This window comes from Sardina pilchardus, chromosome 15 (assembly GCF_963854185.1).
Source record: "Sardina pilchardus chromosome 15, fSarPil1.1, whole genome shotgun sequence".
Classification (NCBI taxonomy): Eukaryota; Metazoa; Chordata; class Actinopteri; order Clupeiformes; family Clupeidae; genus Sardina; species Sardina pilchardus.
The window spans coordinates 11,982,427-11,997,166 of NC_085008.1; the positions used below are offsets into that span (position 1 = coordinate 11,982,427).

The following is a 14,740-nucleotide window of genomic DNA, read 5'->3' on the forward strand; positions in this document are numbered from 1 at the left end:
GTGTGTGTGTGTGTGTGTGTTGGTGGTGTATGCGTGTGTGCGTGTGTTGGTTGGTTACTTGTGTGTGTGTGTGTTGGTGGTGTATGCGTGTGTGGGAGACAGACAGTATGGTGCCAGGCTGTGTAGTGGACTGGACAGAGTGTGTTGGGTGTCAGCGGCTCCAGTGCTCCACTCCTGTTGTGCTGCTCCTCAGGGACGTGAAGGCCAGGGAGCTCAGCTCTGCCTCTGATCCTGTCAAACACACACACACACACACACACACACACACACACACACACACACACACACACACACACACACACACACTTCTCACAGCACACATCTCCACTCCCATACCGCACAGCTCAGTACACTTACACGCCACACAGAGCACTGGCACTTACACACAGCCAATGCCATTTGCTGGTAAAAACAATGTTTTGTTTATGAATTGAGTTTTTTTGTTTTTCAAATGTTTTTAATATTGTATGTTTCTATTGTGTTTAATAAGCTATAAAACATTTGTCTATGGGCTCTGTATATGCATATGCGTATAGAGTATTTGTTGATGTGACGTGCAGACCTGCGTGCTGAGGTCAGGTGTGTGCTTGAACGCGTGGGTACACCCGTCTATGGGCATGACAGGCACAGCCTCTCTGGGGAGCCGCAGGAGTGAGGGGCTGCTGGCTAATCAACGGAACTTGGTGTCAGTAGAGAGATTTCTCATTTGCTCTTCTCTTTCTCTCCCCCCCTCTCTCTCTCCTCCTTCTCCTCTCTCTGTCTCTTTCTTCCTCTCCCTTCACCCCTCTCCCCCCTCTCTCTCTCTCTCTCTCCCCTCTCTCTCTCCCTCTCTCTCTCCCCCTCTCTCTGCCTCTCTCTCTCTCTCTCTCTCTCTCTCTCTCCCTCTCTCTCTCTCTCCCCCAGCAGGAGCAGGACAGCAGGAGGCCCCAGAGGTGTTGGCGCTGCCAGAACAGGCTCCAGTGGCCGTGCTGAGGCTGACGGAGGCCCTGGAGAGGCCGGGTGGGTGTCTCCTCGTCTCCTCCACCTCTTCTGCCACACACACACACACATACTGTACACACACACACTCCTCCTCCTCTGCCACACACACACACTTAACATGTTGGAGATGCATGCATACAGCTCTCTATGCATGTAGCTCCTTTGTTTCTTAAACGAATAAAACGATATAATTGATGGTGATACAGTAATTTCCCATGTACTGTATAAGCCGCATTGTGTATAAGCCGCAGGACAGTGTTTTATGCAAGTTAAAAGAAACAAAACCATATTAATACCATATTTACTGTCCCCGTGTATTAACCTCATAGCTGATGAAATTTTGCAAAATCAATGTATAAGCCGCGGCTAATAGTAGGGAAATTACTGTCATTTTATGATATTCTACTGTTAAAATGTTGCCAGTTGTAATGGCCGTAGAGGTTAATTACAGTAGATAGATATCCACCTCCTCTGCCACATATACACTTACAGTAACATGTTGGAGATGCACGTCTCCAAATGCACCGTTGTCAATGCATGCAGCTTCTTTTCACTTGTACATTTGTGCAAAAATACAAACAGCACTCATGTCATAGTCCATAGCCATGCAACACATACTAAAGCAAACCGAGTACTCTGCATTCCTTACCTCTATACACTGTGTGTAAAATGTTTCTTAAATGAATAAAACAGATTTAGATGGAGATAGAAATTAGTAGACTTAATACTTTGGCTACTTTGCATGATGTTATGGTGAGGTAAGCCTACTGTTGTAATGGACTTAGTTAGATATGTATACCATACAGTATACTGTATCTTTACATGATTGTGTTTGACTGCTCTGTTGTCAGGCTATGAGAGTGAACCTCTATACAAAGCTCCTCCCGCTTCAACTGGACCCTCAGAACTTCGGCAGGCCCTGGATGAAGGTCAGTCCCCTTGCAGTCTCTCCAGAACACATGATCATTGGCACGTTTACTCTGAACTCTGAACTGAATAAAATAGCTCAGTCTTTCTCAAGAATCTCACTCACAATACATCTCCCTAAGCAGATGAATGTTAACATATGTATGCAAGCTAAGGTACTAAAAGCAGGTTTATCTGGCAAGATCTGTAATACTAATCTGCATATGTTTCATCTAGAAATGTGTCTTAAACATCAAGAAAATCCCTTTTGTAGCGGCTGTAGGTTTCAGTTTGCCCCGTAGTGGAAGTTGTAAAAACTTTTGGACTGAAGTTCAGGCTGGCACCACAAGAGAGTGCTCTGGCTCTTGCTTTTGGGGACCATATTTTGGGAACTTGCTGGAATGTTCCAGGTGGAGAAGAGAGAGGGGGGGTGGGACAGTGGTGACACACACTCGGCGCTCTCCTCTCACACACACACACACACACACACCAGCCCTCGGTGGTTATCAAAGCACCTTGTGTTATTATGACTTCCCGCTTCGTACGCAACAGTGACTATTTTGGCTGAAATGCGCCACATTCAAAAGAAGTGGTGCGTGTGATGAGGCTCCAGTGATGATGTCATATGGGAGTTATTAAACACACGTGTGAGAGAGGCTTTTATTTTGTAATTATTCTAATTTAGCCTGTGTGCTCGACTGTGACATTCTCCCATCCACACGTGCCTGCACAAATGCAATGTAACACAGTAGTCTCTAACTAGCTGCACACTTATGTTTGCGTATACACATAACTGACGTGAGGAGGGCTGACATGTTTGTTCTTTCACATATGGTCTTCAGGGAGGCTCTTTATGTATTTATGATCACGCATACAAGACCTGACACACAGGCACTCCTGCACCTGAACTGAGGTTATGTGCCTACATCATATATGAAGGAGTCAGGGCTCACAGGCATATGCACACGCATTCACAAGGTGGCCACAGATGTATATAAGGTCAGACAAGCAGCCGGAACCGTGCGCTAAACCTACGGCTGGGGGACTCTGGTAATGGCATGTATGCCCCAAAGCATATGGTCATGTGTAAGGAAAGGTACAAGTAAAGGAAACGTTCAAACACACACACACATACACACACACACACACACACACACACACACACACACACACACACACACACACACACACACACACACGCACATCATGCATGCAGATCCTGAAGAGGTATGACATATGCACACCTGAAAGGTATAGACGGAGCTCCGAGTGAAGTGCTCGGTGATGGGCAGAGTGCTCAGATGGTCCATATGGAGGGCCATAGGTCTGTATGGTAATGTGGCCACGCTGTCTGTTTGAGTTGCAGAGCTGTGGGAGGCGATGTTTAGACTTGTGTGTCCCCGGCTACCGGGGTGAACTAGTAGTTTGTAGTAGCGTGATTGTGTGTTTACTTGTTTTGAGTGCTTTGTAAATGTGTGTGTGTGTGTGTGTGTGTGTGTGTGTGTGTGTGTGTGTGTGTGTGTGTGTGTGTGTGTGTGTGTGTGTGTGTGTGTGTGTGTGTGTGTGTGTGTGTGTGTGTGTGTGTGTTTGTGTGTGTGTGTGTGTGTGTGTGTGTGTGACTGTGTGTGAGTGTGTGTGTTTGAATTTGTGTACATACAGTATGTATGTGTGTGTGTGTGTGTGTGTGTGTGTATGTGTGCGTGCGCATGTGTGTTTGTGTGCGCATGTGTGTGTGTTTCATTGTGTATGTGTGTGTGTGTGTGTGTGTGTGTGTGTGTGTGTGTGTGTGTGTGTGTGTGTGTGTGTGTGCCTGTGAGATTGGGAATGTTTGGGGCACATTTCCGCCAGTTATGTAATGGGGAGTTAACGCAGTGTGGAAATACTCACGCCATTACACATTCCCCTCGGCCGTTTTGCAGGGAGGGAACATGGCTTCCATTTATGAGCCTGTCCAAGGACTTCCAACCCGCCGCCGCACTAACCCTGCACAGAGCATTACCTCACTGCTCTCCTCTCTCTCTCTCTCCCTCCCCTACATGCTCTCTCTCTCTCTCTCTTTCTCGCTCTCTCTCGCCTCTCTCGCTCTCTCACTCTCTTACTTTGTCTATGCATCACCCGCTCTCTCAGGGAAACATATAGGCTGTGTTTCTTTGTTCATCTCTCTCTGTTGATGTCTTCTTTCCTCCGCCTCCTCTCCCTCTCTACCTATGCTGTCTTTTCCTCTCTCCTCTCCATCTCTCTCTCTCTCTCTCTCAGTGTGTGTGTCAGTGCGCAGATAGCAAACCACAGGATTGGACAAAGCATGGGTGTAGCCATGACAACAGTTATCTGTTTTTGGCCGAGGCATCTTAAAAAAAAGTCGGAGTGCGTGCAAGAATGTCGAATGTGGAGCGTGAGAGAGCAGGAGAGAGGACCGGCGAGGACCAGAGTGCATGCAGCGCCAGGGCTAGCTCGGCTAAAACCGACTGACTCAAGAGCTTATTTACGTGGGGGAGGGGGAGCACTTTCGGGATGACTCACCCTTTCCTCCGTGCTACAGGTGTGTGTGTGTGTGTGTGTGTGTGTGTGTGTCGGTGTGTGTATGTGTGTCGGTGTGTCGGGGTTGATTGATCCCACCCCTGCAGTGTCTGCATTGTCACACCTCTCACACCTGACACGATTCCCGGACACACCTCAAGCATAGCATCCTTTGCACTCTAACATACATTATACTCTCAGTCCCCTCTCCCCCCGCCCTCTCTCTCTCTCTCTCTCAGCATCGTTTTCTCTCTATCCCTTCCTCTCCTCTTCTCTCGCTCCGTGTCTCCATCGCTCCTCTCGTTCGTCTCCATCCCCTCTCCCTCTCCGTAGTCCTGGCGTCCGTTCGGGCGGTGGGGAGCCGCTGAGTTCAGCAGAACACAAATTAAAAAACCCCTGCTCTCATCTTCCACCAGCGACAGCCTCCCATTGGCTGGCCATGATGTCATCATCTGCCGTATGCAATAGTCAATAACCTATTAGCGGCGCGCGTTTTTACAGTCAGCTGGGGAGAGCAGCTCTTTCGCTGCCCTAAGCTCTTCTGCGCCTTTTGTTTTATTGTGGTGATTTGGGACGGGTCATGATTAACAGAGCCCCGAGCCTGGGCACCCAAGTGACTGGGATCTCGCCACGGCTGCCTGTTAAGCACACCAGGGAGAGCAGGAGAGAGAGAGAGAGAGAGAGAGAGAGAGAAGAGATGGTAGGGGTGAGAGAGAGAGGGAGAGAGAGAGGGAGGGAGAGAGTTGTGAGCAGTATAGCTCAGTGTGAAGTGTTGTCCCCTGTCTGTTAATGTTACACGTTGTTTTTGTTTATTTGATTTGTTTTTCATAGTTGTTTTTTGGACTGTACTGTATCTTTGTCACGTTTCATCCATCACTAACACTCATGCGGGTTCTCATACGGTCGTGCTGCGTGATTGACATGTCCCCCTCCACGTACTGTAGCCGCTGCACGGTGGAGGACTGCACTGGGAACTACAGTACGTCAGTCAGCTCCACCAGAGCACAGAGTGGAGCAAGAGCAGGAGCAGGAGCAGGAGCAGGTGACCCCATGGGGAAAAGATGCAAAAGACACTGTTTGTATCAACTCGACAGCAGTGCAATGGATGCTGGGTAACGGGAGAGGGCTCTGATTGGTCCTCTGAGTCCGCTCTGATGCTGCTTCCCTCCGAGGAGAGGCGCATTAACGGTGATGTCATGGCTGCGCTGAAACCCGATCTTTTCTTTTTCCTCTGGCTTCCTGCCCTCCCTCGCTCCTGTCCTCTCCTCTCCTCTTCTCTCCCGCACTCTCACCTTCACCCGCTCTCGTTTACATCCCTCCGTCATCCACACAGTCCCTCGCTCTTCTTGCTCTCCTCCTCTGTTGTCTTGTCTCTGTCTCTCCATCTCTCCATATCCCCCAAATGTTCTATTCCAATGTGACTACTTGTGCTTGCCGTTGTGCATATGTTTGCACTGTAAGCATGAATGTCAGTGTTCCTTAATAACGTTTTATTAACGTTTGTGTGTGAGGTTTCTGACCACATCTTTGAGGCAATAAGACGCACACACGGTAACATCGTTGCACAGGTTGCTACGACCAGTATTATCTCTCTGCCCGATGCTGATCACACATATAGATAGAGGCTTGATTTTATGTCCAGTTCACTAGCCCGAGGGTCATTCACTCTCACACACACAGATATAAAAAATAGATATGCACATTCACACATCATCAAAAAAGAGACACATGCTGAGTCACGTATAGTTTCTCTCAGACTCATTCCCGTTCATTTCATGCCCTGCCATTTGTAGACTTTCCTGCCTCCTGTTGCTCCCATAGCATTTGCGGTGCTGCACGCACAGCACCCTAGATATGGAGTCCTCCTCTCCTCCTCTCCTCTCCTCTCTCATTAGCCCTCTCTATCTCTTTATGTAGGTCAGCAGCAGCAGTAGGCAGGCAGGCAGGCAGGCAGGCAGGCTGAGGACGAAGGTGGTGTTTTTAGCCCTGTGGCCCGAGGCTGTTTCTCGTCCTCGCCGTGTCCAGTGGACGTCACGGCCCTGGCACCGCAGGGCCTCACCCCGAGCCCAGAATGTTTACTCCAGACCTCAGCACCTCATTCCTCGCCGTCATCACCTTCACCCCAGTCACAATCACACTCGCGTGGACGCCAAGCCCCGGCCAGGCCCTGCCAGTAAACAATCGCCTGTCCCCGGTGTCCTAAACTAGCCCCAGCTCTCCTCTGCACTCTTCTCCTCTCCTCTCCTCTCCTCTCCTCTCCTCTCCTCTCCTCACGTCTCCTCTCCTCTCCTCTCCTCTCCTCTCCTCTCCTCTCCTCTCCTCCCCTCTCCTCTCCTCCCCTCTCCTCTCCTCTCCTCTCCTCTCCTCTCCTCTCCTCGCCTTCCCCACAGCCTGCTGCAAGAGTGCTTAAAAACAGGCCACCAACGCGTCGGCCCAAATCAGCCCTATGAATAGTCTACAGTTGCTTTTCGGTTTTGTGACTCACTTCAGTTTCAACGCAGTGGAACTTTATTGGTGTGAACGATAACAACAAGCAAATGTTCTGCCAAAGAACGGTTTGGATGGCATTAGAATAATGAGGAAGTAATCACAGGGAAAATAGTGCAATAACTCAATCGCACTTCCCCTTTTTCAGGCGTTTTTTGGGTGGTTTTCCTTTTACAGCGCGACTGCAAAAAGGCATAAAGTCATGCGAAAGTTCCTTGAAAATGAGAATGATTAAAAATCTGCCTTGCAAATATTAAGTAATAAATACTGGAATGCATACAAGTCGTTAGAGTTTACAACGCGGCAATAAAGTGCGGCTTACTTCATAAGTGATCTCAGTTAATCCCCAACAACATTACGGTAAAGCGAGGACACAGGATCCTCGAGGCGGCCTGGCCTGGCCCGGCGGGGTGAGTAAGTTCAGGCGCTGCGCTGCGCTGTTCCGCTCTCCTGCGGCTCGGCTCCTGGGAGGGTCCTGTGGTCGCCGCTGGAATGAGAGCTGTCATCCTCCACACTATTTTCTTCCCAGTCTCCGAACCCAGTCATTTACTGGAACAGCCCCTCAGTCACCCTGACGGAGGAGATGGGGAGCGACAGGGCACGCAGGCCCACGGCGAGCACCCGACGCCCGGTCCTGGCCAGTCCAGACCGGGCCAGAGAGAGAGAGAGAGAGAGAGACAGACGCCGGCATCAGCAGCGATGCTTCCTCTCTGAGTCACCAGAACCAGGAAGTGAGCTCGGGGCGCCAGCATGACTCTTTCTTGCCGGTAATTCGCCAGCGCTGGCCAGATCATAACATCACTGAGGCCTTTTACGAGACCAGCTGAGGCACCAAAACAACCTGGTTGTGATGAGTTGCAGGTGGGACTGATGAAAACATCCCTGCCCAGCTCGCACTCCAGTGGCTAATCTTTCGTCTTTGATTTCAAAAGGAATCATAATCGATCACAGCACTGGCATATCGTGATTCACTACCATAAAAATTTTTTGAAGCTCCAAACAAGCACATTCCGAAGGCAACAAAGGGTTGTGAAGGGGTAGAAGACGTGACTAGCAGAGCAGGCCCAAGCTCAGACATATTACTAGAACTTGCAGAACCCTAGAACCCCTGATTTGTCCCATAGGGCAGCACTTTTGTGTCATAGCAGAGGTGTCATTATAAAGTGTTCTCTCATCTCGCTACTCCTCTGCTCACTGGACTCACTGGCGCACTAAGGTGACCAGATGTCCGAGACTAAAACTGGGGACATAATCTCAAAAATGTGGGAAGAAAGCGGGGACAAATTCAGTTTGACTATCAATCTCATTGAAATGCATACAAGTTTTGTAAACAAGGCCACCAAAAATGGGGACTGTCCCCTGAAACCGGGGACATCTGGTCACCCTAGAATAGAGTAGACTTTAATGTGAGCCTTTGGAGTACGTGGACGCAAGTGTGAGAAGAACAGGGATGAGGATCAACAAATTAGATAGCTCAGCTAGCCAGGGATATTACCATCGACAATTAGTTTATTTCCAAAATTAGTTCTTTTTAGCCAATTAAATGAGCTAAGGTTTTAAAATAGCTGATGCAATATAGCAAAGTAGCGAGGTTTTAATAGCCGCCACCAATGCAAAAATCTAGACACTCTCAGTTGCAAACACACGCTACATTGTGCAACGGATTCCATGGATGTGACCATAACAGGGGACAGTCAGTGACACACAGCTGCCATCAGCAGCAGTTCTATCCTTAGTCAGAGGGAGCGGGAAGTGAAAGTGTGGCGCCGGTGTGACCGCTTCTTACTGGTAGCCCAGCGAAATCTGGCCAGACAGAATTAAGGCTGTCAGTAGTAATATAAAACCTTTTCGCCAAAATGTGCTTGGTAACTGGGGTACCATGAAAAGAAAAGTACGGCGCTTTGAACAGCCAAATCTGTAGCATTTGACCAATTACACCTCAAAGCATACAGTATAGCCTCTTATGTCTAATATTTAAACCTTTAATACTAACATTAACAAACACGGCTAAATCATCAAAATATCTTAAGCAAAATAACATTTCAAAAGATCAAATGCTATTTGATTCAAAGAAGCCGTATCCTTTTTATGGCATAAATATAGTTGGGCGGAATCCATTGGTTTATTTAGCAAAAACCAGGAAGCCCCACCAACGGAAATGCCTCTTTCTTCACATAAACACCCTTTACTGTCTACCGCCACCTCAACGGCTCCTCTGGCACTCAAACCAGGCCCATATGTTTTGTACACATTTTTTGGTCTATAGACAGTGAACCCTATACACTCTTGCCTGCCACCATGTCCTCAGTGGCCCTCTACAAGTCTCCCGCGGTGAGCCCGTGGCCGGCCCTCAGACACACCTCCGAGCGCTGGCCAGGGCCGGCATGCCTGGGTCTGCTGCCTGGGTCTGCTGCCTGCGTCTTTAAATAACAAACACAAAAAGACCCCCAGGGGCCCCGCGGCGCTGCCGGCCCCCGACCGCCGATGACAGGAGACGGAGGAGGTGACGGAGGGCTGAAAGCAGGAGGCTTTTCTGGACGGGGCAAATGTGCAGGGGAAGGGGTAAGACAACTCTCCCCGGGGGCAAAAATAGACCCCTCTCGGACACCCTGATCCAGACAGGCCTTGGCACTCGGTGGGTAACACCAAAAAAAGGCGCTTCCTGGGAGTGGAGCGCCATGCTGCAGACCCGTGGCCGTGCTCTCAGAGCGAGGTTCTGAGTTCCGTTGAGTTGAGTGACCTGGGTGGCCCGTTCCAGCCGGCCCAGACTCTTTGGTTCTGATAAGGATCATTAGGCACCTGTCAGACACTTGTTTTAGAACACATTAACGAAACGCTCACAAAGACTCTCGAGTTCGAGACTAATTTTAGACGTGGAATTCTTGTTTGACAGCCAGTGATCATGTGTGTTACGGGTTCAGTGGAAAAGATCCACAGCTCCAAGTATAGTAAATGGTCTTGTAAAGAAGGGCTGGATTTGCCATATGAGATGAGCTATATTCCTGTACCTCCTGCAGTGGCAGAGGCATGGATATAACAATGTGTTTCAGCCCACCATCCCTTTACCATGGCTTTGAATATGTTCTGCAAAGATCTTGCTGTCTCCATTTGTATAATAGTTAGTTTGAGTGAAATTGTTATTGCTCAATAGACTGATTGTTGTTAATGTCATGTTTGCACTGATAATTATACATTATCTCTCTACACCAATTATGGCACAGGCGTTTCTTTGTTGCTTGCTGATATACAGTAATGCATTGAACATGCATTCTTGGGGGTGTGAGTTTGCTGAGGCTCCTGAAATGCAGGTGATGTATGCATGACAGGTTTGTGTGGAGGTTCGCACATCTGCACCGCGGCTCTGATGGAGCCTCCGCAGGGATCAGCAAGAGGCAATATAGCGGCCGTGTTTGCTGCCCCTCACAATTCTCCCCGGTCGCAACGGTGAGCATTTATGCAGGTCCACACACAAGGAGGAGGATGCTGAGTTTTTAATGCTGAAGGAAAAAAAAAATGCTTTGATCTGCAAATGGAAATGCAAAGCAAGGCAAACAGCGAGTGAAATAAGGAGAACCGAATCCAAATCCATCTTTGCCAGAGCCCAGGAGCCCGTAAACACTGGAAATCGCATCGTAATTCACCTCCCAGTCACGCACAGTGCACTCACGCAAGCCCAGCACCAGAGAGAGAGAGAGAGAGAGAGAGAGAGAGAGAGAGAGAGAGAGAAAGAGCTAGAACAGAAGTCGTGCATTCCCTGTCCTGCCAAGGGCTGATTAAAATTTAGTACTGCACTCAGTTTTTGATTATTTTCCATATTAATTATCATGAACTATCAGAACTCTTGCAGCTCGGCTGCCAAACTGCGCCAGAGCACATGACCTGTTGTTGGTGGTGGTGGTGTGTGTTTGTGGCAGGAGGCTGCTAATCAATTCAGCGTCGATCTGATTTGCACAAAACAGAGGCACACAAAGGACTTTGTGCTCAAATCCATCGTCTGAACCTTCATAAGTATTCCTGAGGCAAAACGCACGAGAAAAAGAAGCTTCCCGACAAATACACTGAGTGCAAATGATCTGTGCTAACTTGCCCGCCGTATGTTACGGGCTGACTGTATTTCAACTGCAGCATTTGTAGAAGCAGCGGAGAGAGAATTGAATTTTATATTAGATTAGAATTAGCATATTTCAACAATATTAACAAATGTCAAGGTGGTTTAATAAACTGCTTGACAGACCGTTCTGTGCTCTACTCGGTGCTAAATTACAGTGAGTCTGGTAGACTCATAGGCCCCTGTATGCTCATGCCTGAAGACACTGCCAGTTCTCAGACACAAGGCTGCAGAATGGTCCCATGTTGGTCCTTGAAAGTAATCTTTTGGCATGGGGAAGATGGCCCAAAGCTCTCTCTCTATATATCCTATCTCAGAGGTATTCTACAGATCTATAGAAAAAAAGATGGCCGCTAATCTGATTGTCATTCTCCACGCATGAAGCTGAGCAATGACTTTTGTCTGATCTCGAGGCCCGTAACCTCTCCCTTGCCTGGCAACAGTGTTATTTTTTTTGTTTTTTTTTTAAGGACAAACAATGGTGGCATTTACCTGTGAGCAGAGAGCACACGCCTGGGCCGGTTCACTTAGAGTTCCATGGAAAGTGGAGAGTGAACATTCAATAATGCTAATAATGAAGATCTGCGGCTGATTGGGTTAGGTGCAGAAAGGGGCCTCTGTTCCACACGGCCAACTTCATCCAAGTATTCTGTCAGGACCGTGGCCATTAGCTTAGCTGCTGCTATTAGATTAGGTGGAATTAGTCGAGAAATCAATACAATCACATTTTTTCCCCCCTTTTTTTTTCTCTCGGTCGCTCTCTTTTTTTTTTTATCTCTGCTGACTGTCCCTCTGCCAGGTCCCGGGGCCCTTAAGGAGCATGACCTGACATCCCCGGCCGGGGTGTAGTCTTTGTCCCCACAGTGCACCGCACACAGTCAAGGTCTGCATAATGCGTAGTGTGTGTAATGGAACAAGAGGTTTTACTACTGCTTGAATTGTATCGACTTAAAAGGTTGACTTTTAAAAGTACCCCAAAGATTTTTTTTTAATCCCGATTTTGCCGTGCTGAGAAGCGGTGCCTGAGATATGCGAGTTTGTGTTCTCCTCCTCGTTGGGCTTTTATTATGTCCTCGTTTCGTGCCTTGTTAATGGAGCACATCTTAAGGCGGAACCGTGAAACAGAAAAAAAGAAATAAATAAAGCCAAAAGGTCCCACTGGAATCCCGGGCCTAAAAACAACAGTATGTAATGTGGAAGTGGCGTGTTGGAGGAGGCTGATGCTCGCTCGCCTTTGTAAATAAAGGAAGATTGATGACCCTTGGGCAGTTGGGCGGTTAGTCTGCCATCGGAGCACAGAGAGCAGGGGTGTAGTTTCATGGTTTGAGGCACCCACACCAGAAGCATTGCTCGACTCCCAGTTTGGGCTAATTCATCTCCGTGTTTTGCTTTTCTGCCTTTGGGGCTGGGCAGCGTGCCACCTATGGGGTTTGCAGTTGGCACTGCAGCCGTGAGGCCGTAGGCTGGCAGCAGGGAGGCTGAGGATCAGGCCCGAGAGCCGGGGGGATTTGGGGCTCAGTCCTGAAGGGGGGAGCGGGCTGGGTTTGGAGCATGCGGGGGCGTCGGAAAGATGGTGGCACGGCACGGCACGGCATCTATTAGAGACGTGACGGAGCACTGCCAGTGTTTCGGGTTCTTGGGTTCAAACAGAGACATTTGCATGTCTGTCTCCATACATGAAAGGGCTTGTTTGGGTGGATGTTTGGGTTTATATAGGATGGGAGGGATTTTTTAGAGGGAGTAATTGATATTGTACTGTCTGTGTGTGTGTGTGTTTGTGTGTGTGTGTGTGTGTGTGTGTGTGTGTGTGTGTGTGCGCATACTGTATGCATATGTGGTGTTTGTCTGTGCAGTATGTGTGTGCCTTTATATGTATGTTTGTGTTGGTGTATGTCTGTCTGTTTGTTTGTTGTGTCTCTGTCTCTCTTTTACTCCCTATGTTGTGTCTATGAATGTGTGTTTGCAAAATGATTTGTGTGCTGTTTATGTTTGTGTAAACTCATGTATATAAGCAGCACGGAAAAGTGTTGGGTGTTGAAGAGAAGAGTGAGAAACGGGTGTATTTCAGGATCTTGATGTACAGAAAAACACAGCTGTGTTGCTGTGTGGAAATGATAATATGCCATATTCTCCTTGGCAACCGAAACCATCAGCTCTGTGCTGTTAAAGCAGCAGTCACAGTCCTCGTGTGGGTGGATTTCTCTCTGGCTGTTACTGCCAAATTAAGAAACTGTCTCAAAATCAAAAACCCTTTCAACAACTTTGGCGTCTCCCACGTCACCTCCTCTGCATGGTGATATGAGGCAGGAGGCAGGAGCTACAGAACAGTGAGTGAGAATGAAACAGTATGGAGCGTCCGGCTTGGGCATGTCGCCTGTACAGTACCTCGAGAGGGTCAAATGGTCATGTTTAAGCTAAGAAAGGCAGTGCAGTGCTCATCTAGGAGCTAATGCCACCTGAGCCTGTAAGGTCATCATGTCATTAGCCCGAGATCCTGATCCTCTTCTCAAAGTCTGCGTCCAGTTGACCTCTCTCACTCGAATGCATAAAACTCACAGCCCTCACACACACACACACACACTCACACACTTAAACGCTCACACACTCACACACACGTAAATCCCCCAAACTCCAAACCCCGCTGAAAGACCCATAAGTACTGGGAGGTGGAGCGAAGTAAGAGGCTGATGTCTAAAGGTGGCTTTGTTTTAAAACGTCTGGGATTAGGGTGTAGGTGTCCAGATAAAGCACAGGCCCGGATCAATAGCTCCAGCGGAAGACAGATTGGGCTCAGTCCAGATTTGACAAAGAGTTAAATTGGCAGGAGGCATGCAAATAGATGAAAAGAGCTGAGGCCTGAGCTGGCTAAAGGCTGATGGATGAGGCCAAGGAGACCCTGCAAGAGTTGCAGAGGAGTTGTGTTGTGTGTGTGTGTGTGTGTTGGAGGGGGGGGGGGGTGGAAGCCAACCATTGATAAGTGCTTCCCGTGGAATTCAGACAGGGTATGGATCAGCTGAACGCAGCAAAGCAATCAATCGCAAATGAAGAGCTGCAGATGGGGAGTCCATTGGGGGGATGATTTGAAAAATAAAAGATATGCGCAGATAGATCAGAAGGACAGTGCAGACCAATAAATGGGAGTCAGTGGAGATGGGGGTGATCAATAGCGGTTCGTTTCTCGCTTGGCTGTCTCTGTGTGACGGAGGAGGGGATCCAATAGAAAATCCCTACTCCACGAGGCTAATCTGCGTTAGCAAAAGCTCAATGCACCTATCCAAGGAGATAATTAAATCTGAGAATATCAAAATAGGACTCGAAATGGATTAATACCGTAACCAAACAATGGAAGACAAAAGAATGACAGATTGACTGATTGACAAGCTCACTGCTGCCCTATAGTCAAATGGCTGACAAACAGATGGGTATACAGATTGGCAAACAATAGACGGGCAGCCGAACTTGAGCGACCCGGATACCGGATGTCCTGCTCGGGTTCTTCAGATCCTCTGCTTTTGTCTTGGGTTACATTATGCCATCGCTGACCCCAACTGCTACTCAAAGGTCACCCTTGGCCCGGGTCAGGGCAAAGCCTGCATGGGGTCAGTGCGTGACCCAGTGTCACAGTTCGTGCGTATTGTACTCAGAATGCCCACGCAAGGCATGCCTCCTCCAGGCTAATCACGCTGTGGGATTAGACATCTATTGTGCAGGTGACTCCCGTCCCGTGATGACGCGACTGTT

The 14,740-nt window shown here is 48.5% G+C and overlaps 2 protein-coding genes across 2 annotated transcripts in view; both read left to right on the forward strand.

Annotated features, from left to right (window-relative positions):
* Nucleotides 1–6,581, forward strand: part of LOC134102405 (phosphatidylinositol 3-kinase regulatory subunit alpha-like) — a 67,574-nt gene extending 60,993 nt beyond the window's left edge. Inside the window, exons 2-4 of the mRNA XM_062556498.1 lie at nucleotides 904–999; nucleotides 1,833–1,910; nucleotides 6,430–6,581. Coding sequence (XP_062412482.1) covers nucleotides 904–999; nucleotides 1,833–1,910; nucleotides 6,430–6,581 — 326 coding nt within the window. The remainder of the gene's footprint in view (nucleotides 1–903; nucleotides 1,000–1,832; nucleotides 1,911–6,429) is intronic.
* pik3r3b (phosphoinositide-3-kinase, regulatory subunit 3b (gamma)) overlaps nucleotides 1,897–14,740 on the forward strand; it is a 98,245-nt gene continuing 85,401 nt past the window's right edge. Inside the window, exon 1 of the mRNA XM_062555680.1 lies at nucleotides 1,897–1,910. The gene's annotated coding sequence lies outside the window, so the exon portion shown is untranslated. The remainder of the gene's footprint in view (nucleotides 1,911–14,740) is intronic.